At 37.0% G+C, this 27,976-nt stretch overlaps 3 protein-coding genes across 8 annotated transcripts; 2 read left to right on the top strand and 1 right to left on the bottom strand.

The window, feature by feature from the left end:
- The first annotated feature begins 496 nt into the window (after positions 1 to 496).
- On the top strand, positions 497 to 9,298 carry LOC110618510 (CASP-like protein 5B2). Of its 2 annotated transcripts, XM_021761652.2 has the most exons (3): positions 514 to 943; positions 7,743 to 7,875; positions 8,903 to 9,298. In XM_021761652.2, exons 1-3 carry the CDS (start codon positions 813 to 815, stop codon positions 9,101 to 9,103), a joined length of 465 nt encoding a protein of 154 aa, XP_021617344.1. In that variant the 5' UTR covers positions 514 to 812; the 3' UTR covers positions 9,104 to 9,298. The 2 variants fall into 2 exon arrangements, with proteins under 2 accessions (XP_021617345.1, XP_021617344.1); XM_021761653.2 differs by lacking the exon at positions 7,743 to 7,875 and having other exon boundaries at positions 497 to 943.
- A 2,127-nt stretch (positions 9,299 to 11,425) lies between these two features.
- Positions 11,426 to 14,946, bottom strand: LOC110619478 (mannose-1-phosphate guanylyltransferase 1). 5 transcript variants are annotated; one of them, XM_021762956.2, is made up of 5 exons: positions 14,768 to 14,946; positions 13,282 to 13,414; positions 12,948 to 13,010; positions 12,606 to 12,845; positions 11,426 to 12,491 (listed from the first exon to the last, which is right to left on the bottom strand). In XM_021762956.2, exons 2-5 carry the CDS (start codon positions 13,390 to 13,392, stop codon positions 11,820 to 11,822), a joined length of 1,086 nt encoding a protein of 361 aa, XP_021618648.1. In that variant the 5' UTR covers positions 13,393 to 13,414; positions 14,768 to 14,946; the 3' UTR covers positions 11,426 to 11,819. The 5 variants fall into 5 exon arrangements, with proteins under 5 accessions (XP_021618648.1, XP_021618649.1, XP_043814209.1 ...); XM_021762957.2 differs by having other exon boundaries at positions 13,282 to 13,405; positions 14,768 to 14,927; XM_043958274.1 differs by having other exon boundaries at positions 13,282 to 13,408; positions 14,768 to 14,925.
- A 1,525-nt stretch (positions 14,947 to 16,471) lies between these two features.
- Positions 16,472 to 20,506, top strand: LOC122724008. Its single transcript, XM_043958169.1, has one exon. The coding sequence runs from the start codon at positions 16,472 to 16,474 to the stop codon at positions 20,504 to 20,506; it is 4,035 nt and encodes a 1,344-aa protein (XP_043814104.1).
- Positions 20,507 to 27,976: the final 7,470 nt, after the last annotated feature.

Below are 27,976 nucleotides of genomic sequence, written 5' to 3'. Positions count from 1 at the left end.
TTATATTAATAATATTATAGGAAATATTAATTTTTTTATAATTTTATAAATATTATTAATAATTATAAAAATATAATTGTATTTTAAATAAAAAAATAATGTGGTTATATATTAAATTATAGGTATATATAATAAATAAATTTTATAATTGTAAATTTACTGAATAATAATTTTTATTTATTATAACATTAAGAGGGTAATTGATAAATAATTTGTAACTTATAAATACATAACTTTTATATAATTTTTTATATTTTTAACAATATTATTAATTTATAATATTGAAATTTAAAAATTTAACATTAGAATTCTAGAATTGGCACTGGAACCTAGACTGGCATAAGATTTACAAATTAGATACTTAGTTACAACATTAATGACTTATTTTGTCAATAAAATAATTTATAAATAATATTATTTTGTCAATGATAAATTTTTCTAAAAAATAAAGAATGCAGGGTAGGCATGATAAGCGATAATTAGTAATTTGCCCTATTTTTTATAATAATGTAAATATTGAAAAGCAAGAAATGTCAGTTTTCAAGGATATCAGAACATTCCATAAACAGACCAGAGAGATCCTTAGGAATGAAACCCAAATCCATGTAAATTCCACTTCCACATCAAAGCCTTTGTCCATTGCTTCACAGGAAATAGGTGGTGGTGCTGGTGCTGGTGGAGGTGTTGCATTCATGGAATCTTGTGAAAGATCAAATTGAAAAGCACCCAATACCTAAAAATTCCTTCCTTTTTCAGTCTGTTGTGAAGGGTATTTTATAGAGAGGGAAAGTTTCTTTCTTTTAGAGATAGAGATGAAGGAGTTGTTTGGGAGTCCAGGGAGAGTCAGTGGGCTGGGATTGAGAGTTGGGCAGTTTTCTTTTGCAGCTGCTTCAATTGGAGTCATGGTCTCTGCTCGTGAATTCTTCAACTCCACTGCTTTCTGGTAATTTCGTTGTATCTCGCTTTTTACTGGGTACAAATTAGCTGGTTGCTCTTCGTTTAAGATTATGTTATCTGTTCTAACACATTTTAGCTCGGAATTTATACTGATTCATATATGACTTGCTCAGAGTATCAGTCATTATGCTGATTCATCATAATTGGTCTCTTCTCCTCTGATAATTTTTTGGGGAAAAGTTTTAATATGCATGGGAATCCCTTGTTAATTAGAATAGAAGGGTTTGGTAGACAATTATTTTCTTTTCAACACTATCATAGGATCACATTCAAGCTAATCCCCTTCGTTTGGAATCAAAGATTTAGCAAGAATTCAATTCAATTCAATTCTTTTCCATTAGCTTTGTTGTTTGGAATGGAAGAATTTATTTCTTTTTGGACTTCCAAAATTTCCATTTTTAAAGAATAAGGAAATCATGCATGATTTTGTAAGACACGTGACAGGAGCAACAAAACCTTTTTGGAGTTGTTCCCTGACCAGATGACAATCTATGTCAAGATGCTTTGTTCTTTCATGAAAAACGGGATTGTTAGCTATATGAATGGCTGCTTGATTATCACACCGCAAAGAAACAGGAAATTGCACATTAAATTGTAAGTCTTTTAATATATATGAAATCCATAAAAGCTCACACACGACAGCTCCCATGCTTCGATATTCAGCTTCGGCAGAGGATTTGGAAACTATCTTCTGTTTCTTGGTTTTCCAGCTGATAAGAGAATCTCCTAAAAAAATACAAAAACCGGTAACAGATTTCCTAGAAAAAGAACAAGTGGCCCAATCCGCATCACAATAAGCGGAAAGATTAGACAAGTCGGACGTAGCAGAAAAATATAATCCCTTAGCTGGGTAAGTCTTAAAGATATCTTAAGACATGGCAGGCGGCGTCCCAATGGGGCTTTCTAGGACTTGACATAAACTGACTGAGATAATGAACTGCAAAGTTAATGTCAGGTCTAGTAATGTTAATGTATAACAACCTGCCAATTAGCCGCCTATATTTATCAGGCTCATAAAGTAAATTACCAGTAGAAGGATCAAGATTCAAACCTTTGGGTAGAGGAATAGAAGCATTCTTAGCATGTAACATGCCGGTGTCACCTAAAACATCAGAGATACATTTCCTTTGACTGATGAGAGTACCAGAAGTAGATCTAGCAATTTCTAAACCAAGGAAATATTTCAAATGACCAAGATCTTTAATAGTAAATTTGCAATGTAAGGCACTTTTAATATGATCAATGGTAGGTACAGAATTAACACTTATAATGACATCATCTACATACATTAGCAGGATAGTGAATGTACCATTGTCATCCCGTGTGAAAAGACAATTATCATGTACTGACCGAACAAAGCTCAAGGACTGGATAAAAGATGTGAACTCCAAGTTCCATTGCTGAGAAGCCTGCCGTAAACCATAGAGTGATCGTTTTAACAAGCAAACTTGTCCCGGACTAGCTTTGGAGTAACCTGCAGGAGGATGCATGTATACTTCTTCTTCCAAGAAACCATGTAAAAAGGCATTATTAATGTCAATTTGAAAGATAGGCCAGTTTTTAGAAGTAGCTAAAGCAATAAAGATCCGAATGGTGACAACTTTAGCTACAGGAGAAAATCGATCTTTAAAATCTAATCCCTCTATTTGATTATATCCTTTAGCCACTAAACGAGCTTTATATCTATCAACTTCCCCATTGGGCTTGGTTTTAACCTTATATACCCATTTAGAACCAATGGCTTTTTTTTCCTTTTGGAAGATCAGTGAGAATACATGTTCCATTTTTTTCAAGAGCCGAAAGTTCATGGTCCATGGCTTCAATCCAATTAGGGTCATTGGAGGCTTGAGTGTAAGTGCAGGGTTCATGAATGTGAGAAATTGTATTAAGATAAATGTGATGTGAAGGTGTAAAGCAAACAGACAAACCAATGTTAGGAGTAGTGGATAGATGATTTACAACAAAATCTTGCATCCAAGTGGGTTTACTATGAATTCTGGTACTCTTTCTTAAAGGAAGAGTGGGAAAAGAGACATGTTCCTAGGAATGTGATTGGGAAACAGAACCCGGATGTGGTGGAACCTGAACATTAGAGGAAGAGCTTGATTCGTCATCAACTAAATTAACAGGAAGAACAATATCTGAAAAAGAAGACTCCTGAGAGGGATTATGTCGAAAAGGGAAAGTGGATTCATGAAAAAAAACATCTCTATTAACAAAAATTTGTTTTGTGTCTAAGTTTTGTAATCTATATCCCTTCTGTGTAGTTGAGTATCCAAGGAGAATACATTTGGTAGATCTAGGGTCAAATTTATCCTTTTGAGGGTTGTTATTAATGGCAAAGCACAGGCAACCAATAGTTCTTAGGTGATCATAACTGGGTGATTTATGAAACAAGGCTTCAAAAGGAGTTATCCATCCTAAAGCTTTGACTGGTATTCTATTAATGATGTAGGTAGCAGCCAATATACACTCAGACCAATAATTTTTTGGAAATTGAGCCTGAAACTGGATGGCTCTAGCTATGTTGAGAAGGTGCTTATGTTTAATTTCTACTGTCCCGTTCTATTGAGGTGTATAAGGGCAAGTAGTTTGATGAACAATACCGTATGAAGAAAGCAAAGAAGTACACCTTTTATTAATAAATTCTCCTCCATTGTCGGACCTTATATTTTTTATTTTTGTTCTAAATTGTGTATTGACATATTGAATGAAAGATGTCAAAACAGAATATGTCTGATCTTTAAATCTAAGCATATAGGTCCAAGTTGCTCTAGTCTTATCATCAACAATAGTTAAAAAGAACCTAGCACCAGTGATAGAATGAATAGAAAAAGGTCCCTATAAGTCCATATGCACAAGATCGAAAGGATTGGCAGTAACCATATTACTATTGTGAAAGGGCAATCTGGACATTTTAGCTAGAGGACATAAGGTACACGTGTGATTAGTGTCAACAATCTGCTTTAGCATAGGTATATGAGATATTTTATGACAAGACGAGTGTCCTAATCTAGCATGAATCACAGAGAAACGAATTTTTATTATAGAATTTGCAAGATGTGTAGTTTCTTTATTGCACTTTTGAAGCTCAGCCATTTTTACATTGAGGTTTGGGGCAATTTTATTGCATACAGAGTCAACATAGGACTGGATACTGGAAACAGAGAAGCTATTATTGTCTAAAATGTATAAACCACTAATCATTTTGCCAATAGCTATAACAGACCTATTCTTCTGGTCCTGAAAAAAACAACACGATGAATAAAATTGTATTGTCAAGTTGGCATGCTTAAGTAGCTTGGATACAGACAGAAGATTCATATTAAAATCAGGAACAAGGAGGACATCAATTAACTTCATATGTGTGTTTAATGCAACATTTCCGGTGTGTGTGACCTGTGTGGAAGAGCCATTCGGCAAGTGTACAGTTATTGGAGCAGTAATAGAACATATAGATTTCATATGATGCTTATACGGTGTGTGTGACATGATCTGATGCACCAGTATCAATTATCCATGCTTCTGATCCAGTTATCATAGCACAACAGGCGAATATTGAAGAAATTTTATGAGTAAAAGAGTTTAAAGAGCCATTACCAGAACAATCAGTAGGACTGAAAGAGCTGAAGCCGTTACCAGTATAGTTGGCCGGATTGTGACAGTAGGCTGTGTTTATTGAGGCAACCGTTTTCCCTTTGACCAATCTGCTCATCTCCTGTCGCAGTAGCTCCAGGTTTGTATTGACTTCTTCTATCCTGCTTAATTCATTGGAGGCGATCGGTCCAGCACTTGCCAACGGTGTTTCCGAGATAGATTGTATACTGTGACCTTCAGAATGTGAGATGTGAGCAGTGCATCTCGGCTTGAACGTCCCTGGATTGTTGAATTGCTTGTTTTTGCTCTTAAACCACTTTGGATAACCGATCAATTTGAAGCATCCAGCTCGTGTATGTCCATCCAAATTACAGTAGTCACAATGGCCCTTCCTTGCGTCTTATTTCTTGTAGTCTCGTCTGTTACCTTGAGATCGGATGGCCAAAGCAGCTATCTCACAGTGTTCTGTGAGGTTGGATTGAACTTCTTTCTGAGACTCTACCCGTAGGACCATCGAAAAAGCTTTGTTCACCGTTGGTAATGGATCCGGTAGAAGGATTTGGCTACGAACTTGATCAAAGGTATCATTGAGCCCCATCAGAAATTGCATGAGATGGTCCGCATTGTGAATCTCTGTTGCTAGCTTCTCTGACCCGCAGATGCATGGAGGTATAGGGACAATGTTGGCCAGTTCGTCCCACAGTTGCTTTAATTTGCCATAGTATGTTGTCACAGAGAGATTATTTTGGGAGATAGACGCTATTATTCGTTTGATTTGATAGATCATTGGTCCGTTGCTTTCGCCGTATCGTTCTCCTAGCTCAACCCACAGTTCTCGAGCGGTGGTGGCATAGAGGAAGCTTCCGACGAGGTCCTTCGAAATGGAATTGAGGATCCACGACGTCACCATATAGTCGCATCGTCTCCATTTCTCGTATTCCTCAGATCCGTCCTCAGGCGCATCGATTTTTCCTTCCACGAATGCGAGTTTGTTCTTCGCACCGAGAGCAATCTTCATCGCCCGGCTCCATCCTCGATAATTGATTCCATTTAATTGAACAGACATGAGAAGCATCGCCGGATTATCTGAGTTTTGCAGCATCAAGGCATCATCGACCGTCTTGGAGATCGTCGTAGCCGAATTGCTCAGTGCCCTAGCATAACTGCTTTCTGCCTTTTTTTTTTTTTCTCAAGGAAATATCTGATTGGGGAAAAGAGAGGTCTCGATGAAATGTTTCTGGTCGTGAGGGGAGATGGATTCTGCCGCTTTTGCCTCGTTCTCTTGTGACGATGACTTTCGATTTTGAACCGGAAATTGAAGTAGAAGATGAAGAGGCAGAAACAGCTCAAATTTGAAAAGGATGGAGAAGAAATTCGCCGGTGAAGTTGCAGACGGAAAAGAGTAGAGGAAGCTTGAAGGAGGAAGGAGTTTGGGTCTTCGAGTCTCTGGACGGGAGAAGTAAAGAGGTTAGGTAATTGAAGGCTCTAATACCATCTTGATTAAATGATAGTATCTTGATGATAGTATCTTGACATGTATTGGTATTGTATATTCTGAAGTATCTTTCCAGTACACATACCTCACCTATTTATAGGTGATCCAAGTCTACAAGGTATTTACTAGAAAATACAAGAACCTACTAGAACCTATTAGAAAAATCTCTATACTAACAGACCTGATGGCATTGTACGTTTCCAATCTGGAACATTTATTCAATATTAGTAAAAATGGAGTTGATGAACAGTTAACAAAAAGTAGAAAATGGTCATTTTGCCTTCTGCCTCCCTATCAATATGGACATACCAAATTCTGAAGAGTGCAGGCCATTCAATGGCAGAATCAATTGTAGATGATGGAGAGACAAACAAGAAATATGCTTCACATAAATATTTGATCAACCTCTGATAAACTATTTCTCTGCTAAGAAATACTTGTCTCTCGTCACAATTTTAGAGGGTGTGCTAGCCTGATTGATATTTCATTTTTGGAAGGATGGATCTCTTTATCTAGCAAACTAAGAACGAAGAACAACCATATTATTAGGTGATTGGGGACCTAGGAGGAATCGGTAGCACTGACTAATCTAATACCATAAAACATTTTAGTTCCGGTAACTAATGTATTACCATAAAACATTTTAGTTCTGGTAATTTTTTCTGTTTAATTTTGTAGCGTACTAGCATTGCCAAGTCATATTCTAAATGTATGTCAATTCAGCCTTAGTTCTGGGCACTTAAGCACAATCGGGCAACTAAAATTTTGAACAGACCTCATTATATTACTTCCCTAGCTAGCCAGATAACTTAATTTCCAAGTCCCTGGCATTCTTCTGTGTTAATGACTGGTGCTTTCAGTTAATCTCTATCAATTAACTCTTACATTATTTCTCTGACTCTGCAGAACATCTGGTTTATCCTTGAGCATAGAAAGTAGTGTTTTTTTCTTCCATCACTTTTTGGCCATTCCTGTATTCCCAATCTGGTGGTTTTTGGGTATAAATCCTAACCATGTTGCTTAACCATCTGTGTCTATGGGGTCCAAGATTGTTCCTTTATATGCTTTTTGATTAAAACTGAAGTTTAATATCCATGATCATTGGAATGCTAAGATGTTTGGGTGTTAATTGATGACAAACTTGTATGCATGACTATCCAAATGTATGCATGGATGTATGTTCAAATCTGTTAACAAGGCAGTCTCTGGCTCTCTGCTACTCGTGCATTTGTTATGGCAGAGCCATAACAAGATAGGAAATAGAAAAAATGGGAGAAGGAAATAGAAGAAAGGGAAGAAAGTAGGAAGAATAGAAGAAGAAGAAGAAGAAGAAGAAGAAGAAGAAGAAGGGAGATCGAGAAGGAGAGAGAGAATTAGAGAGAAAGAATGATTGATCTATTTTCAAAAAGAATGCCTCATCCCTCTACAGAATTCAGTATTTATACACTTAGCTAATGGTTATTCAGTTACAACAATCTCAACTGAATCTTGACTATAAAATCCAATGAACATTTGACAACTCAGCTTACATCAACAGATTAACTGAATTGCATAACTTCCTACTCTCAAGTCACAACAGCATGCTGATCTCAATTTTTTTTTCTTTTATGTACTTCTGGTACATTTTCTTAGCAGTGCATCATTTCTTCTATGTGGTGGTACTACAATTTTGATATGTGCATATTGAATTCAGCTATTTGATTGCATCAATGGGGCTTCAACTACTTTGGAGTTTTGGGCTTGCGTGCCTTGATCTGCATGCTTTGAGATCAAAGAGAAACCTGCAAAATCCTGTCTTAGTGAGCCTATTTGTTGTTGGTGACTGGGTAAATATATTTTTACACACTCCTGTTTTTATGCACTAATTTATATATACATGTTTTTTTTCTTTAACGTGTTTATTGCTCAATCCCATATATTAATCACTGAAGGATGGAGCAGCTGCTAATCTAGATTAATTTTTTAAAAACAATTAACATCAAATGGTTTAGGGTATGGGTTTGCTGAATGAATTATTGCACACAAACTTCATGCTCAAGCAAATTTCCTGTTTTTCAAAGTAAGAAAAGCTAAAACTTGTGCATGAAAACAGGATAAAAGTCTTGAATGAGAAGAGGATAAACTCTGCAATCATCTTCTATTGTGTATGCTCCCGTGTGGTAGGGGAGCCTTATCATGAGATCTGAAATAACGAGATAGTTCATTTTTCCTATTTCCCTTCAAACTCACTTTATTGATTTCCCTCAATTAGATGTTTATCAGGATAGACCGCCATCCAAACTATCACCTTATTTGTCTCCTGAACAGCTCTCTTTGATGTTGGCCTTTAAACTTCAAATCAGCAAAAGTTTGAAGATGGAGATGAATGATTGTTTCATTTAGTGTTTTATATTTTTCTGAGGTTCTTGGCTTCTTGATATAGCAGTCAGACATACTTGGTAGACACCTATAAATATGAACAACTTTGGCACCTTTCACAAAATTTCACCAAACTTGTTAGGCAAATCTGGTTATGTGGTTCTTTTCTTTGCAATGCAATAATGTGTCAGAATAAAATTAGTGAAATTTATGAAAATATCACGATGAAAAGAATCCTTGAATTTGAATTATTTGCAAAATCCCAAGTTGTTTGAATTGATTTTGCAGTAATGACACTTTTCCATGTTCCCATTCTCATCTAGTTGCATTACCATGCTGTTCAAGAAGTGGATTTTAATTTTAACAATTGTGTTGCTTCAAAAAATTTGTTAAAATTTGTTAAAATTTGTTTATTTTCTGATATCGATAAATTTTTACTTATTCAATACGTACATAATCAACTAAATGTATTTGTAATGATTGCTCAAATTACAGGTTACATCTCTTCTATCACTTGCAGCTGCATGTGCATCAGCTGGAGTTGCAATTTTGTACACAAATGACTTGCATTACTGCAAGAGACCACCCTTTCTCCCATGCAGCAAGTTCCAAATCTCCATTGCTTTGGCATTCATCTCATGGTTTCTTCTTGCCATATCTTCTCATGTTATGTTTTGGCTTTTGGCCAACGTATGAATTAATCGAATCGATATTCTACCTTTGTAAATATTGCTATTTCTGGAACTCATCTGCTTTTCTTGGTAGCTTCAGAATGATTCCTTTTCAATAGGCCAAGTCATAAGTTTTATTAGTGTCTTATGTTTCAATGGTCTGTTTTGTTGAGTTGACGATATTGAGAAAATTTGAGAGAAGAAATATTGTTTTGCCGCATCTTCTGCTATTTTTAGCTTGCATGATTGATTGCATTTGCATGTGTTGGTAATAAGAAGTCACCAGTGCAACTAGTACAACAGGTAGTCAAGGTTTCAGACTGGTGCTTCCCTGGTTTCCCCTTCCTCTCCCATGTACCCAATAACAAGGCCTAATTGCAACAAACATCCTCACGTTTTTTATTATTTGCACTCTAATCCATTGATTTAATTTTGGCATAAAAACTAATATTTTAAAAATATAAAGATCGATGTATTAATTAAATTAAAATTTGAAAATTAAAAATTAAAGTGTAATTTAATCAAAATTTAAATAAATTTTAGAGAAATTGAATTTGGGAGAGTACACACATCTCATGCTAGTGTGGCATGCCGAAGTCTCTCTCCATCTCTCCCTCACACGCATTAGCGTAAAATTACGATTTAATTTTTTTGGTACAAAAGAGAAAGATGACAAACAAATCGAATCATTATGTGCGCATGATCTTTTTTAAAATGATACCTAATGATTCAATTCTTTTGGGTCTTTTTCTCTCTTATATACTGAAAAAAATGGTGCATAATCCTAGTTTCTCTATATGCTTGGGTCTTTTTCAAAAAATGATGGTACCAAATCCTAATCTATATCTATATAAATATTATAAAACTGCACTTAAAAATAAATTAATGAGTGATGAAGGCTCTCACATTTGCCATGTTGCCTCCTAATTAATGCAGTATTTTCTTGTGTTATTTAATTTGATGTTTGGACGTATTATGTCAATAATTACGTGTATTTATTTTCTTTAAGCATGCTTATACCAAATAATTGGCCTTCCAATTTGTAATTAATCCATTAAGAATTGCAATTTGCTTTGAGTGGCATGGTAGGTAGACTTGTGGAGCCGGTTTTAGCCAGCGCAGCCATGCTTGGCTCCGGAGGAAGTGATTCTTTTGCTCGGCATTGGCTAAGCTTGACTAGTGCTGGTTGGTGTGGAGCGGCGCATCTTTCTCCATGTCTGGTTGATCTGTCTGTGTTGCAGGAAGTAAAAGCTTCTTCTGGCTTGTACTACTTGTATGCCAGACCTTTGGCCTTTGCTGTAAATTGCTCAATGAACTTTAATGCAATGCTAATGCATTTCAAAAAGAAAAATCCTCCCATGAATCATATTCTTTATTTTAATACCGGTATTAGATCCAACTGACTATTAGGAGATTCGAACCAAATCCAAAGACAATAATCCAAAAATTATAACCGAACAGCTTAATCTCCTAAACCTAAACCGTAAATAGAGGAGTCGGACAATAACTCCAAGTCCACATTTGGTCCAAGAGTAGAGAAGCATCAAGTCTCAAACACTTAGACTGAACTCCGAAAAAGGAGAAATCCTGCAATTACTAAGAAACTAATCCAACTTGAATTTCGAGTCCATATCAATTAGGACACTTAATTTATTTTTAGTAAAATAGTTCAGGATCGAAATGGATTTAACAACAGATCTAATCGTAAAAGTATTTACTAGCACATGTTATATAAAGGGCATCAATGTACAAAAACTGAAATACTATTATGTCTAGGGTTAAGTTTTCACAGAGCTGATGATTCGCATCCAGAATTGCAATCAGTGGTGTGAGCAGTGATTAAAGGTTGGAATAGAAAAGCAATTAAGACAAAAGCCATGTATAAATAGGGAGGACCCTTGATGAGACTGCCATTTCTGAAGGAATGAATTTGGCACTACAAAAGCCCGACATTGCCATCAATTTGGGACACCTTTAGGCGTACCTCTCCATGTCGCAATTTCTGTGACTTTTATGATGGCATATTCCCACCTCTCTCCATTATGTTTTTAAGACACTCTGATTCAAGTGAAAGGCATCACTTCATATCCACAGCTTCAATTTTAGGCCCACCATGTGTTCCTCTTGAAACCGCTTCAATGTCCTGACCCACCAGCTAGATCAAGGTCAGAATATGGAAATTCTGGATAAAAACTTCATTTATTTATTTGTATTCACTGAAGGGAAAACGTGACCTATTTCTTCAACAAATTATCACCTTTTAACTCTTGAAGAAACAAGGGACAATGATGAGACAATATGTTCCACTCAGAAATTAGAATGGGGAAATACTGTGTAAATCTGAGAATTACTAAAGAACAAAGTTGATAATTTAGCCACCGACACTTGATGAGAGCCATATTACAGAAATTGTTTTTTAAAAAAAAGAAAGAAAAAAATCCCACCAACAGCAAGAATCCATATTCAGATGGCAGGATGGAACAAAGAATTTGCCATTGATAAATTATAGGAAAAGCCTGAGAATGAGAACATTTATTTCTATGTACATAGCTAAATCACACTTCTCACACCAAGATCAACACTTTGTCTTTGTGCCCTCCATAAATAGACAAACATTCAGCAGCTTGACTCGCATCATTTGAACCAGCAGAAACTGATTTCTACACTTAGAGAAAAGGGAATAACAAAACACATATCATCTCCCTGCCTAAACATATTCTATGGATCGCCATGCTGTTCCCTCACATTACTATCTCTGGCTTCAAAATGCTTGATTTGATCTCTTTGTGAGGCAAAACCACACCTCCATTGCTGTAAATTTCATCGCATACATGGACATCTTCTCCAAGGATTGTCATGTTTTCCACACGAGCCCATTGACCAACAGTGGAGTGCCACCCTATGATGCTGCTAGAAATGCAAGCATGCTTCTTGATGCGAACCCCACGCATCACAGTGCAGCGAGAGAGTCTAACTCCTGACTCAACAACACAACCCGGACCTATTGCTACATCAGGTCCAATCAAACATCCGTCTCCAATTTTGGCAGTCTCATCCACCAAAACATTTCCCACAACATGGGGGCCATTGGCTAACCTAGATGAGGATTTCTTTCTCAAAGAGTCTAGATAGAGTCTCAGACCAGTAATATAATCTCTTGGCTGTCCAATGTCCATCCAAAAGCCTGGGAGGATCATTGCATAGAGCTGTTTATCTGCTGCAATTTTTGGGAAGACCTCTTTCTCAATTGAGGTGGGTCTAAGTTCAATTCGATTAAGAACAGATGGGTTCAACAGATATATTCCAGCATTGATTTTGTTCCCAACAAATATTTTTGGTTTTTCCACAAATCTCTCAACCTTCCCTGTGGATTCTTCCATAACCACCACACCATATTTTGATGGCTCATCCACCTATGATGTAAGGTCAAATGATTTCAATCAATTGACAAATTGTCTTTTAGTTACAAAGCATCTACAGGGAAGAATTTATTGAGTTATACACTAATTAGTTGAGAGGATTGTTACCTTGGTCACCATTATGGAAGCCTCTCCTCGATGGGCTTTGTGGAATTCTATCATTTCTTTGAGTGGGTACTCGCTGATAACATCACTGTTCAGAACAAAAAATGGTTCACCAGAATCATCAATCAATTTGTCCCTAGCCAGAGCCAGAGGACCAGCAGTGCCAAGTGGCTCCGTCTCTTGTGAGCAAGTGATCTTGATCCCTAGCTTAGCCTCAAATTCCTTCAAGAAGTTCAACATTACCTGAAGAAAGACAAAGCAACATAGCCCAACTTCCATTAAACCAAACCACTTGACTTGATGGCGAGGAAAGAGGAGGGAAATAAGGAATCCATTTTTTTTTACCTCTGGTTGGTAGTTAATAGCCAAAACCACTTCAGTCACTCCAATTTCTTTAAGTGCCTCAATCTGCAAGGAACTAAAAGTCAAACCATAAAAAGGAGAGAGAGAGAGAGAGAGAGAGAGAAAGAGAGAGATGCAGACATAATGGTGGTAATAAGTTATTAAGTTCAACAAGAACCTAGACTTCTAAAGATTTAACAAAAGCTTATTGTTTCTCAATTATGGATCTCAAAGAAATGGAAATCAATGGAGCTAGATAACTGAAAGAAATATAAACTTACGAATCTCATTAGACATATATTACAGTTCTAAAGAAATAACACTTGCAAATTTATACCTGATGCAGGATCATAGGTTTGTTGGCAAATTCAACAAGTGGTTTAGGTACGCTGAGGGTCAATGGCCTCAACCGTGTACCAAACCCTCCAACAAGAATCAGCGCCTTCATTGTGGAATGTCTGCTGCTTTTCCTGTGAAATTGAAAAGTCAGAAACTAAGCAGCAGTTTAATAAAGACTAATATTGAATAGAACATATGATATTATCATCAGACAACTACATCTCCTTTTCTATTCATCATAATAAGAAAGCAAAAGATACTCATCAATGATATTTGATTCATATATCTAACAAAACATAAGAAGGAACTCAAGAATTCTCTCTTATGGCAAAGCTGCTAAACCTCAACTAGTAGTTACTAGATACGTGATTGAGCTTGATAAACATTTCATACAGGCAGGAAGAGGAACAATTTCATCACAAGAATTAGGAGATGAAAGACCAGAAAAATATAAAACAAAGGGTGAGAAACTCAGCCATAAACTCTAACATGTGTGTACATAACATAAAATTTAGAGCTAGCAATTCGTGTTCGTAGGTCATAAACAAGCTGTACAACATAAATATATCTGACCCAAACACAATCCGTTGAAGTAATTGTATCCAAATCACCTGGACAACAATTCCACTTTTTATCTATTTAATTTAGAGATACCAGAAATGAAACATAACTTTAACTGTCAAAAAATCAATTTGTGATTAGATCAAATGTCATAGAGTGAAACTAATTACTACCCAATTCTAAAAATGATATGCATAGACACTACTATAAACTCATGATAAAGATAAATGAACACTTCAACTGTGTTTCATTCTGCTGGATTTGGGAAAAACACAAATCTAACACGTACACTGATACGTACATGACCTCTGTGCATAGCCAGCCACTATATCAATATAAATGGGAAAAAAAGAGTAAATCTACATTATTTCTGAGGATAGTGAAATTTGCAAAATGTTGGTAAAAGAGGGATCAGAAAAAGTGAGTGAAGAGAAGGTTGACGAAATGCAGATGCAGAAATAACATGTAAGGCTTAAACCCAAAGAAACTAATCCTGGGATTTTACTCAAATCACTGAAATAATTCCTTCCAGATGCAGGACCCAAAGAGCAGTGAACCCACACATCTGCGAGATGAAGGAAATTTTGTTCTGGATAGAACAGCAGATAATGGATTGCTTCACGGCAGAACAGCTGCGGTAGTGAGCAGCAGCCGTTAAACGACAACTATAAGATGGGAGGAAAGCAATGAACAGTTCTATAGCAACGGCGAATGGGCTGCAGAAAAGAAGATCAAAGGCGAAAATGGGAGAAAGCTTTGGGAATTTGGATTGCTTTTCAGCTAAGGGACTGGAAGATGGGGAGAGGTTGGCCGACGACTACAGAAATGAGAAATACAAGGGACGCAGAAGAAATAAGGAAGATGTTTAGATCTACAGAATCGTAATTAGCAGAACATGATAACCAACATCAAGAAATTATTACCTCAAAATGTCACAAAATCCAAAATTCAGAGTCCCGATCGGAATCCGGAGCGAGTTAGAACGGCCGGAACTGAGTCGACTTGGAGTCTGAAGATGTCTACACGGGGCGTCGGTCAAGAGAAACACAATGGGACTATTTATACAGAGCTGGAAGGAAGAAAAACCATTAACTGCCGTGAACTTGGCGGATGTGAAATAAAAATATTAAATTTTATTTTAAGAGAACTTTCCTTTTTATTAAAGAAATTGCATTTATCCACTTGGGCAAAAATTTTAAATTTACGGAAGTTTCACGGCAGATTCTTAGTTTGGCAGATTCTAGGGAGTAGGTAAAATAGTACGATTTTTTTTTAAAATACTATTTAATTTTTTTTTAAATATAGTTAAATTTACTGATTAATCTCTCTCAATATGTCGAGAGCTTTTTCTCTTGCTCTACGTTAGCAAGTTTTTCCAATCTTATCATCTTCTGATCTACGATTTCCCTTTTTTCTATTTTTTTTTCTTTCTAATCTTTGCAATCTGTTCCTATGGGTAGTGCGGAGGATCGGTTGGTTCAGGAGGTTTATAGGAGATTAAATATAGGAACCAATGATGGGGTGCTTACTTATAATGACCCTATTCAAGCTCAACAACAGGAGGATTCGGAGGCTGGGTGGCAGAATTGTATAGTGGGACGACTATTAACGGAGAAAGTTATAAACTTTCAGATTTTTCAGAATATGCTGGCATGTATTTGGAAACCGGGGAAGGGTATGATGGTTAAGGAGTTGGGAAATAATTGCTATCTTTTTCAGTTCTTTCATGAGTTGGATGTTGAAAAAGTGATCGACGGAGGCCCCTGGAACTACCAGCAAATCCCAATCATTTTGCATGAACTACAACCCAATGAAAACCCTAGGCGAGTGGAACTGACAAAATTGTTAGTTTGGGTGCAGATTCATAATGTCCCGAGTGGATATCAATCTGAACAGGTGGTCAAGGATGTTGGAAATTTTCTAGGAGAATATGTTGCATCTGATCCTAGGAATTACATGCGCATATGGCGAGATTTTATGCGCGTTCGAGTTTTCTTGGATGTACGTGTTCCTATCAAACGGGATATCATTATACAGAGACCAAACTGTCCTGATGTTTGTTTCAATTTCGAATACGAAAGGTTAAACACTTTTTGCTATTTTTGTGGTATAATCGGACATGGCGATAGAAACTGTAAGTTATTGTATGATATGCCGAAGATACCAAAGGAACGCTATCCTTATGGGCCATGGTTGAAAGCAGATTCGAAGAAAGTGAAACACTCTGGTGCTAAATGGTTGCGTTCTGAGAGAGATATATTACAGAGTAGCCGATCCCAAGCTACACCGGTGGATACCGCCGGATATTTTTTTCAACCAGGTCAAACGTCTGCCGGGCAGGGCAATTCAGATAAGGATAACCATATCCCTATCCCAAGTAATCAGGGAATCTTTTCCACAAATAATGCTAATCAAATGGGTAAGGAGGGCGATAATGGCGGGATTGCTGCTCATTTGAATATACAAACGGGTTCGATTTTACTTACGGATCCAAAACGGCGTAGGACTGATGACGTGGAGGATTTGGATACACAGTCTATGGAGGATGACGTCATACCCGAAACAAATGATTTGGGCTCAAAAAACTCTCAACAGGTGGGTTCCGAGTTTGGAATCCACCCAGCAATATGACGACTTTGAGTTGGAATTGTCGAGGGCTTGGGAACCAAGAGACAATTAGGGAGCTTCATGAGTTAGTTACATCTAAGAGACCCAATTTTATCTTTTTAATTGAAACAAAAATTAAAAAAGAACGTGTGTTTAAAATAAGGAAGGAGTTGGGGTTTGCTGGGGGTTTTGCAGTTGACCCGATTGGTATTGGAGGAGGTATTGCTCTTTTTTGGAAGATAGAAAATAATGCACAGTTGCTGAGCTTTTCCAATCATCACATTGATGTTGAGGTTAAGCTAGATGGTTGTACGGGTTGGCGCTTGACAGGTTTTTATGGGTATTCAAAAACTTATCAACGAAGGCTAGGATGGAATTTACTTCGAACTCTGGAAAACAAGTCAACACTACCATGGTGTGTAATTGGCGATTTCAACGACATTTGTTTTCAATCTGAGAAGCAAAGTTCTACAGCTCATCCAACGTGGTTATTAACTGGTTTTCGACAAACTTTAACAGATTGTCAGCTGTATGACTTGGGTTTTGAAGGGGTAAAATTTACCTGGAATAATGGTCGGACAGATCTGACGAGGGAAAGACTTGATAGAGCTGTGGCTAGTAATTCATGGAAAAGCAAATTTCCTATGGCGAAACTGCATGTTTTACAGACAAGTGAGTCGGATCATTTGCCTTTATTTCTTTTTTTGGGCATTACAATTCAGAAATATGTAGCAAGGAGGTTTCGGTATGAAAATGCCTGGTCGTTGGAGATGGATTGTAAGAAGGTTGTTGAAGACGGATGGAGAGTAGAGCAGCATGCAGATATCGAGCATCGCATTTTTAACTGTACACAAACCATTCAACAGTGGGCGAAACATCACCAACAGGAATTTCGAACTCAGTTGAATGATGCAAAACGTCGGATGGACTGGCTTCAACGTCAATCAGCTCTAAATTCTTCAGAATTAAAAAAAGCACAGGAACGGTATAGTATTCTGTTGTTACAGAAGGAAATGTACTGGAAACAGAGATCTAAACAGTATTGGCTTGCTCACGGGGATGCTAATACGAAATATTTTCATGCTACCGCTTCCAATCGAAGACGAAAGAATATGTTCCAGAAGCTGAAAAATGACGATGGTAATTGGGTAGAATGGGAGTCGGGTCTGCCTAATCTGATTCTTGATTTTTACACGAAGCTGTTCACTTCTGAGGGTGGTGACACAGAACCAGTATTAAGATATGTACAGAAGCGGGTTACGGTGAGGCAGAATGAGAAACTGATGACTGATTTTTCTGCAGAGGAGGTCAGAGAAGCAATTTTTTCTATGCATCCGGATAAGGCACCAGGGCCTGATGGTTTAAATCCTGGTTTTTTCCAAGCCTATTGGGAGATTGTAGGTGAAGATGTTACAAAGGCTTGCCTAAAATGTCTTAATGAAGGGAATTCTTTGCCTGGAAAAAACGTGACGAACGTGGTGCTTATTCCCAAAAAGAAAACTCCAGAAGTGGTGGCTGATTTGCGCCCAATCTCGTTAAGTAATGTGGCGGATCGAATAGTATGTAAAGCCTTGGCAAATAGACTTAAATCTATATTAGCTGATGTGGTTTCTGATTCACAAAGTGCTTTCATACCAAATCGGTTAATCACGGACAGCATTATAGTGGCTTATGAATTGTTTCACACTATGAAGCGGAAGACCCAAGGGCTTACGGGTTTTTTATCTCTCAAAACAGACATGTCCAAAGCTTACGATAGAATTGAATGGGGTTACTTGAAGCAAATAATGTTGGGGCTTGGTTTTTGCGAATTGTGGGTGGAAAAAATTATGAGAATTGTAACTTCAGTTTCATATATATTTGTTCGAGGGGCAGAGGAGTATGGTCCGTTATTTCCACATAGAGGGTTGCGACAAGGGGATCCTCTGTCACCCTACTTATTCATTCTATGTGCTGATGATTTATCTCAAATGCTGTCTACAATGCAGGCTCAAGGGAAGATTCATGGGGCTCAAGTTTGTCGAAATGCTCCACCAATTTCTCATATTTTTTTCGCTGATGATGCCCTTTTTTTCACTAAAGCTACTGAAGGAGAGGCGGTACATTTAAAGGAAAGCTTGTTGGCATATGAAATTGCATCTGGTCAGAAGATAAATCTGTCCAAGTCATCAGTAATGTTCACTCCTTGTACACCACAACCGAAACGAGACGTTTGTTGTCATATTTTTGGAGTGCAGGCTGTAGATAATCACGGCAGCTATTTGGGGATGCCCTCAATTATTGGTAAGGATAAAAAACAAATTTTTCAGTTTGTGGTGGAAAAATTGACGAAGAGGATTCAGGGCTGGAAAGCAAAAATTTTGTCCAAAGCGGGGAAAGACGTTCTTTTGAGAACAGTAGCACAAGCAATGCCGAATTACATCATGTCATTATTTCTACTTCCTATTGATGTTTGTAAGGAGTTAGAGATGGTGATGAATTCCTTTTTTTGGAACAATGGCAAGTCAAGCTCCATTCACTGGCTACGATGGAAAAGAATGGTGGTGCCCCAAGCCAATGGAGGTCTCGGATACAGGGACCTACGGCTGTTTAACTTGGCCCTTCTCGCCAAACAAGGGTGGCGGATTTTACGTCATCCAGATTCTTTGATGGCTAAGATTTTGAAACAACGGTATTTCCCTGATACTGATTTTTTCTCAGCTGAAGTAGGTGGAAATCCAAGCCAGATTTGGAGAAGTATATGTGCAAGTCGTTCAATTTTAATGGCAGGTTGTAGAAGAAGAATCGGTGATGGTCTCTCTACAAGGGTTCGAGAGGATCCATGGCTTTTAGATGACAACCCTTATATTCAGTCTGTTTTTTTGGATGATGAGATTCAGTTGGTTGCAGATTTAATTCAGGGTGGAAGATGGAATTCTCAATTCATTTTGAGTAATTTTCAAGCTAGAGATGTGGAGCTCATACAACAAATTCCTTTATCCATGCGCCAACAATCAGACATGTGGTATTGGAATCAGAACAGGCTTGGGGTTTACAAGGTGAAAGAAGGATATAGACTTGCTATAGATGAAGCGGACCATCAGTTTTATTTGAATGATGATATGTGGGAACGAATTTGGAAGGTGAAGGTACCAGCAAAAGTCAATTTTTTTATATGGAGAGTACTTCGTGGGTGCTTACCTTGTAATTTTAATTTGAGGAAGCGTAAGGTTGAAGTACAGGATGCTTGCATTGTTTGTGGTTTATTCCAGGAAACCGAGTTACACCTGCTTCATGATTGTACTCACGCCCAAGCTGTGTGGGTGTCTTCCATAATAGGATGGGAACCCATACATGATCTTAAAATATGGTTTTCTAATCTTATTATGACAGGTACACATACCCAGAAAGAAGAATTATTTATGTTGTCTTGGAGTCTATGGCACAGCAGGAATCAATTATTATGGCAGCAGAAGCATGAAGATTCTTTGGTGGTTCTTCATAGAGCCCGGTCAACTTTACAACAATGGCAGAATGCTCAACTAAAGCCGAAGGAGAATGTAGTGGCATTGGCGCGTAATAGACAATGGATAGCACCAGAAATTGGAAAGTTCAAATGCAATATTGACATAGCTATTTTGACAAACAGCAGGTTCGGGTTGGGTTTTATTCTGCGTAATCATCAGGGGTTATGTGAGGCTGGAAAGATTGAAGCTATTTATGGGAATGCTGACCCAACGATAGGAGAGGCGTTATGTTTCAGAGAAGCACTAAGTTGGTTGAAAACATTGCCATATCATCATGTTACTGTGGAGACGGATTGCCAGGTAGTAACGAAAGCCTTGATATCTCAAGATAATGAGGTTTTATCTTATTTTCAGAGTATTATCGTTGATTGTAAAGCTCTATTAAATGAGCTACCGAATGTGAGTTTTCGTTTTGTGTATAGATCAGCGAATCATGTTGCCCATTGTTGTGCAAGAGCGGCTGGTTCCATGTCTGGTCTTTCTTGGGGGGTATGCCCTCCTAATTTTCTGTATGAGGCTTTGATGATGGATTTTAATAATATGCGCTAATAGCGCGAAGCCAAAAATTTTCAAAAAATAAAAAAAAAATTTACTGATTAATCTCATAATTTTAAAAAAATATATTAAAATATTTTTAAAAAATTATAATTAATATTTTTATTAATTTTAAATATTTATTGCGTGTAATATAAACAAACTTATAAGTAATTAATTTTTTAATTTTAAAAAATATATTAAAATATTTTTAAAATTTAAAAAATCTATTAATTTTGTATCTTTATGAATATTATTTTAAATTTTTTTAATATTTAATTATTAAAATTAATTTAAAAATTAATTAATAATATTTAAAAAAATTTTAATTTATTTTTAAAATTAAAAATCAATTAATAAATTTTTTCATGGACTAAACATTAATATTTTTTTCTGTTTAGAATTTTTAATATACTGATAAGCTGTGTAGGGTTGTTTTTTAATTTATGTAAATTATTATTAAGTTTTTATTTCCATACTTTATTAAAATTAATATTTTTTTCATTTTATTAAATCCTTTATATTTTATAAAATTAAAATATTCGGAATATTTATTAAATTTCAATTCAAAATAATATTCATCAAATTATTTTAACTTTAATAATAGTATTAACTATTTACAAGAGTAAATAATTAATATTATAAAAAATAAATAAGATAAATAATTAAAATATTTTTAATAAAATAATTGAAATTTTGATTTTATAAACTATAAAAACGTTTAAATTAAAAAAACAATTAATTTTGATAAAAATACATGATCTATAAAGGTTATCAAATATTTATTATAAATTAACTACCTATAAGTTAATAGTAATAATATTAATTTTATCTATTTTTACTGTTAAAATATATTAAAAGATTAAATTATTTTTTAAAAGTGTAAAATCAATTTTAAAAATTTTATTTATTATTTATTTTTAATAAAAAGAAAATAAAAAAAATTATTTTATTAATATAAATTAAAAAAATAAAAATAAATTTAAGAAAATTTTAAAAATATAAAAAAAATATTAATAATTATAATTCCTAAAGACTAAATAGTGAATTTCTTGTAATAAGTTAAACGCAAGTGCAAAGCATATGACTTAGTCTCGTTTGTTTTATGAAATCTAATTTTTAGATCAATATTTTTTATTTTTTTATTTTTTAAATTAATAAAATATATTTTCCTAATAAAAAATTTATTTAAAAAAAACTTTACTTTTTAAGTATTTTATTAAAATTTTTATATATAAATTAGTTAATATATTTTATTTTTAAAATTAAAATTAAATAATAAAAATATTTTATATTATTAAAAATATTTTTTAAATATAAATTATTTTCTAAAAAACACCGAAGCTCTCTATAATAATAAGGTAGTGTGCTAAATTTTATTACTTCAAAAATTCTGTAGACTAATTATATGTCTCAATTTAATTGGCATATATACGTGTTTATTTACTAAATAATATGGGAATTACTCGTTATTATTTATAAAAATAAATAAATATATATATTTATATTAATGTGAAAAAAATACTAAAATTCACAAGCTTTGAGTGAATCCAAAATTTTTTTTTATTTTTTAATTAATGATGAGAGTTGGCCACGTAAAGGACGACTTTCAATTAATAAATTATAATTTATAAAATTTTTAAGAAATATAACACGGCTTAAGCTGTTTAATCTGATTTAATTTGATAATTAAAAATTATAATTTATATTATAAAATTAATTTTGAATTACACTCACAGACTTAACCTGATGGTAAGTGCATTTAAATTTCAAATTCGAATCCCTCTCTCCATTTAAAAAAAAATTAATTTTGAACGTTTTGCTTTACCAATCATTTATTTAGAGGGGGAAAAAATGGTCCTGAAAAAGGACGCATATATTCATCTATGGGTTGGCTGGCTTGCGTGGAATTTGAAGACAGACCTTTCTGACCTTGTTGCTGATTACGCATTAACCAATGTATGAATGAAGGAAGGATTCAACCTTTTCATGCAAATCACCTAAAAAAATATTATGAATATTTTTTTATTTTAACTAAATAGTAAAATAAATTACTTTTTTTAAAAAAATATTTCGCATAAAAGTTATTTTCACAAAATAAATGCTTACTAATATAAAGAGAGGGAAAAAAAAACTACCTTAAAAAGATAGGCCATCTTTATTTGATGGCTGTGTAGGAGGTGACGATGGAAAATAAAACTGAAGAATTCGTTCAATCCTCGCTGTACTGCGTTCTACCTTGCAACAATATTTCTAAAGATCATATATATTTATTTGACCAATTGACATGTCTCACCAAATTGGTCCAGATTATGACTTATGATTTTGCACCCTCAACTACATTGCTTTTTCATAAGTGTCCCCAAGTCTTCCTTTGCAAAAGGATTTTTTTAGAAGACTAGTTGATGTTACCTTCAGTTTGCCATACAGAGTCAGAGAAAAGGTTTATCTTATAGTGATGCAGCCTATGGGTTTTAGCATTCGGTTCTCTGAGGCTTAAATTAATAATGTATTTTTTAATATTTAAAGAAGAAAAATAAAAAATAATTTAATTATTTGTTTTTTTTTTAAATTTGGACTTATTCGTTGTTAACTGATTCTTTATTAAAAAAGATATTCTTAGATTTTTTTATGATTAGACATATTGTCAGTGGTTCACTAGAATTTGTTCGGATCCATTGTAAATAGGAATAAGTATTTGGTCGATTTTTTTTGTTTAAACCGAATACTGCTCACTTCTAGCTGTAACCGGATGAGTAGGCTAGATCAGAGTTAGTGCATGAACCTGACCAATCATGTTTGACCATGTTATTATGCATTTATATATAAAATATTATTATAATTTTAATTAATATATGGTTTATAAATTGATTGGTGTATGTATTCAAAGTACTACGAAGTAAGGGTGAGCATTCGGTCGGTTTGGTTTAAAACTGAATCGAACTGAATAAATTGAAAATCGAAATTTTAGTGTTTATAAAAACCAAACCGAATCGATTTTGGTTAGAAACCGAATCGAACCGAATCGGTTTGATTTGATTCGATTTGGTTCGGTTTGATCGGTTTCGATTTTTAATAATTTTTTTATTTTTTACACTTTATTTTTAATATTTTAAAATTTAATTAAAATATTTTAATTTTTATATGATTTAATTTCTCTATATTATTGAAAAAACATATTATTATCACTAATCGGTTCGGTTCGGTTTTTTCGATTTTTTTCTGATCAAAATCGAACCGAACTGAAATAACTGAAATTTTTAAAATTAAAAACCGAACCGAATCAAAATGTATAAAAAAATAAACTAAATTTTTAAATCAATTCAGTTCGATCAATTTTTTCGATTTGAACCGAATACTGCTCACACCTGCTACGAAGCCTTGCTCATTTGCATTTCTTTTTAAAATACTTTATTTATCTAAAATACTCTCTATTTATTTAAAACAAGGGCAAAATATGAAAATAAATATTTTTATTTCGCCCATCAATATTTTAAGTGTTTTTTTTATATATAAAAAATGCAAGATAGCGTGTGATATCAAATTGAGCACACTTCTTTCAAAATTAATTTCAAATTTAAATACAAAATTCTCAATATTTTAAACATTCAATCGTTTGTATTGAAAATAAAGATTTAAATTAATTTATAACTTTATAGAAAAATAGGCCTTAAAAGTTTTTATTTTATTCTTTTAAAAATAAAAAAAAGTATTACTTAATTTCTATAATATAAAAAAATTCACTAGTTGGTCTTTGATTTTTCAGTTTTAAAAAATATATTAATACATTCATAACGTTTTAAAAAATTTATTGATGATCTGAGATCCAGAAAATAGGATTTTATAAAAGTTTTGTGAACTTATAAAAAATTTAGGTTTAGAGGAGGGCAATCCTCCTTTTATCTGTTTTCTTTTATCGGCCAGTGACGTATGACAAACTGTCTATCATTGGACCACCTGTCTCTGCCATGCTGATTCGGGCGTACGAGAATATCATACTCCTGCTACATGCGTAACGGCTTCTGATTCTCCACGGACACGCATGCTGAGGGACCCACCAGACGGATGGGTCGGTCTCCTTCTAGGTTCTGAGCCGGGCCGGCAAATAGGATCAGAGCTGGGCCCCAAGAGGATCTGATCGATGAGCCGTATAGGCTGGACGGGCCTGGTTGAGAAACTTAGACGGAGCACAGTCTCGAGGCTGAGTGGGCCGGACTGGGTCCATGCGGGAGACTTGAGAGCCTCCAGATAATGGGTCATTGTCATGGGCCTGGCCCCAAACCGGGGTGAAGAAATCCAGCGGAATCCAGCGGTCATCAATTTCCCCTTTACCTCCTCGTCAGTTATTACCCGACTGATGAGGGGGTAAATAACGAGAGTTATCATGACCACGCCGCCCAAGGACAAAACTGTTCAAAACATCTTTTCGGCTTTTCATTGTTTCAAATTTCATTTCCTGTCAGTCTCCTCTGAACGTTTGCTCTTCTCTGTTCTACTGCTTTCTTTGCTTTCCGCTGCTCATCCGCCTTAATCGCTTTTCAGGTACGCCTCTTCTTTTACCATGGATAGTTCTAGCCTCCCCGATGTCGTCAACCTAGAGTCTAGCATCACCCCATCCAACATTAGGAGTTTCATCTCCAGGGAATACCTGGATACCCCTCTTTTTCACATCCGGGCTCCTTACCGGAATGAGAGGATCGTTCTCCCTGATCCTTCTCCCCCTGGCCTAGTCGACCCTCAAAGAGACGTCAGTCTGGTCTTCTTCATCAAGCAGAGGGAGTATGGTTTGTCTTTCCCCTTTTCTCCGTTCTTCAACAAGGTCTTTCGGTATTTCGAGATTACCCCTCGAATGCTAACCCCTAACTCTATTCTTTTCATGTCTTCCTTCGAATCTGTGTGTCTGAGCTGGGGGTTCACACCCACGGTTCATCTGTTCGTTAGCTTCTTCAGGCTGGTTAAGGCGAGCCAAAAATTTTACTACTTTGCCCCTCGGGGAGGGTTGTCCATCTTCACGGGCTATAAGGACTCTATCAAAGGCTGGGTAGAGGGATTTTTTGTAACATCCTCTGGGCCCACAACAGTAGATATTGTCCGCTTTGGGAGAGCACCTTCGGCCCATCTTACCCCTCACGGATTTGTTTCTGAGGGTTCACGCAAGCGTCCTTCCCCTCATAACGCGTCTGCTGTGGTCTCTTGGGGCTTGCCCTTATAAGGCGTCCCCCCTCCTTACCTCTTTCCGATGTGGGATACTTTCAATCGGTCAAGGGTTCGAGCAGTGGGGGAGGCGACCTAATTTCCTAAGGGAAATTTGGGCCAAATCCACTTGGGGAAGGATGCGTTTGACGAGAACCCAAGGGGACAAATCCTGCCTGGAACCCGTGAGGGTGAAGGGATGTTAAGAGCTGCTCATAGTGGCTGGGCCCAGAGGTAGGTCACGGGCTGTGAGCGGTAACAGTGCCGTGCGAAAAAGGGCCGGGCTGTTACATTTTTGGTGGTAGAGTTGAAGAAGCACACGAGGTTGGCTTGGGAGCTCGATCTCCCCTGGGAGGATGTCTCTCTGGGTTGCAATGACCTGCCCCAGCTGAGCCTTACCGACCAGGTCAGATTCCTTCGACTGACTTCTATGGATAAGAAGTATGACATCGAAAAGTGCTTGTTCGCGTCCAACCTTCGGGATATTAAGGGCGCGGGTACCTTATTTTATTTACCTGATTTGTTTTATTTTTTTGTTTTTGCTGAGGATTGCTTTTGACTTGTTATGGTTTTGGGTTTTTGCAGCTTCCGAGGTGAAAATGGACCAGATCAAGCCTCCCAAGAATCTTGTACTGTCCCGGGAGAGCATGGACGCCGCTCTAGACACCCTCCTGGCTGGGCAATCAGTGGGAGAGGCTGCTCAAAGGGTGGCCGAAGTTATCTCTTCCAGGTCGGCTCTCCGACCTCCTCCTCCTCCGGCCTCCTCACAAGCTCCTAGGCCAAGCTCCCGACGTAGTAGGTCATCTCGACCCTCCCGCCGCAGCAGATTAAGCTCGGCTCATCAGTCCTCTCAAGCCCCCCGGCCTCGACGTGCCTCTAACGAGGGGACGGAAAAGCTCCCAGGATCATTTCTGAGCTGGCAGAAGACACTAGGCCGGCGAGGTCGGATCCTGCCTTTCCTTCTGAGGAAGCTCCAGAAGTGAGGTTTGAGGCCCCCTTCGTTGAAGAAGAGGTTCCCGAGGTGAGGCTGGAGGTCTCCGTTACTGAAGAGAGGGCTCCGAAAGGAGGAATGGAGGTCATTCTTGTGGACGAGGATGATCAAGAAGTTGCTACTGAGGGCCCTCCTGTCATCGAGAGGGCTGAGTCTGAGCCGGTGGATGAAGTTCTCCCTCAGGGGAAGTTGTTGGTTGCCTCGGAGGGCATGGCAAAGGGGGCTGGGAGCAAGCGTCCTTCTCTCTCCGACGCTCCTGCCCCAGTTCCAAAGTGACCTCGGGCCTCCGGACATGTCGCCCCAGCTCTGCCTCCGCTCGAGAAGAAGAAGACCTCGGTGGTGCCTCTGTTCTCTGCCCCTGATAATGACATTCTTAACACAGAGGACATCACCCATCAATCACCTGCGAGCGTGGTCGTGGAGATAATTCGAGAGCGAATGTTTGGTGGAGTTGCGGAGGCTTCAGATCCTCGCCTGCTGGCTCTCTCTGTCCTCTTGGCCAGCTCTACTCGAGAACAGGTGGCTTTTCGGGCTCAGTCCAGAGATCGGCTTGGGGACACTGCCCGGGAGCTGCTCTTGATGGTATTCCGCCCTCATTTCTTTTCTATTTTAATTGATTTCTATCCATGTTCTCTTTCTGATTATATTTGTTCTTCTCTTTGGCCAGACAATAGGCATTTTTATGGAGATGGATGCCCGAGATCGTGCTCTCAGGGACTCCGTGGACCATCGTATTGAGGAGGCGCGTCTCGAGGAGAACTTGTCGGCAACTAGCGATGCCCGGAGTAATCTAGCCGCGGCCCATGAGCATGCCAAGTCCCTGAAAGCGGAGTTGTCTCACACCCGGAGGGTTCTCAAAGAATCTGACAAGAGGGCAGCTGCAGCTGAGGTCCGCTGTGAAGAAGTCTTGAAGCAGCTGTCCTCCATGGTAGAGACCCTTCGTGAAAAGGACGAGGCTGTGAGCCAGAGAGACGAGGTCCGGCGTCAGTACGAGACCCTAAAGGCTGATTTCGACGGAGCTCAGGCTCATCTTGCCAAAGTGAAGATTCAGATGGAGGAAGCACTAGCTCGGGTTGAGGTTCTCGAGCAGGAGCTGAGTAAGAGTTCTAACCGTATCAAAGATCTGGCTTCAGCGGCAGAGGAGTCTGAACTTCATAATCAAGCGCTCCGTCATGAGGTCAAGACTTTGGAGCACAGATGCTCAGCCCTGCTCGAGGATGCTAGACTCGTTGAAGACAGGATTCAACTCGAGTGTGAGAGGCGTCTGATGGAGTATAAGGATTCCCCCGAGCTGAAAAAAG

This window comes from Manihot esculenta, chromosome 7, assembly GCF_001659605.2.
Source record: "Manihot esculenta cultivar AM560-2 chromosome 7, M.esculenta_v8, whole genome shotgun sequence".
Classification (NCBI taxonomy): Eukaryota; Viridiplantae; Streptophyta; class Magnoliopsida; order Malpighiales; family Euphorbiaceae; genus Manihot; species Manihot esculenta.
Note: the sequence above shows the minus strand (reverse complement) of the source record. Positions and strands in the feature narration are given on the sequence as shown.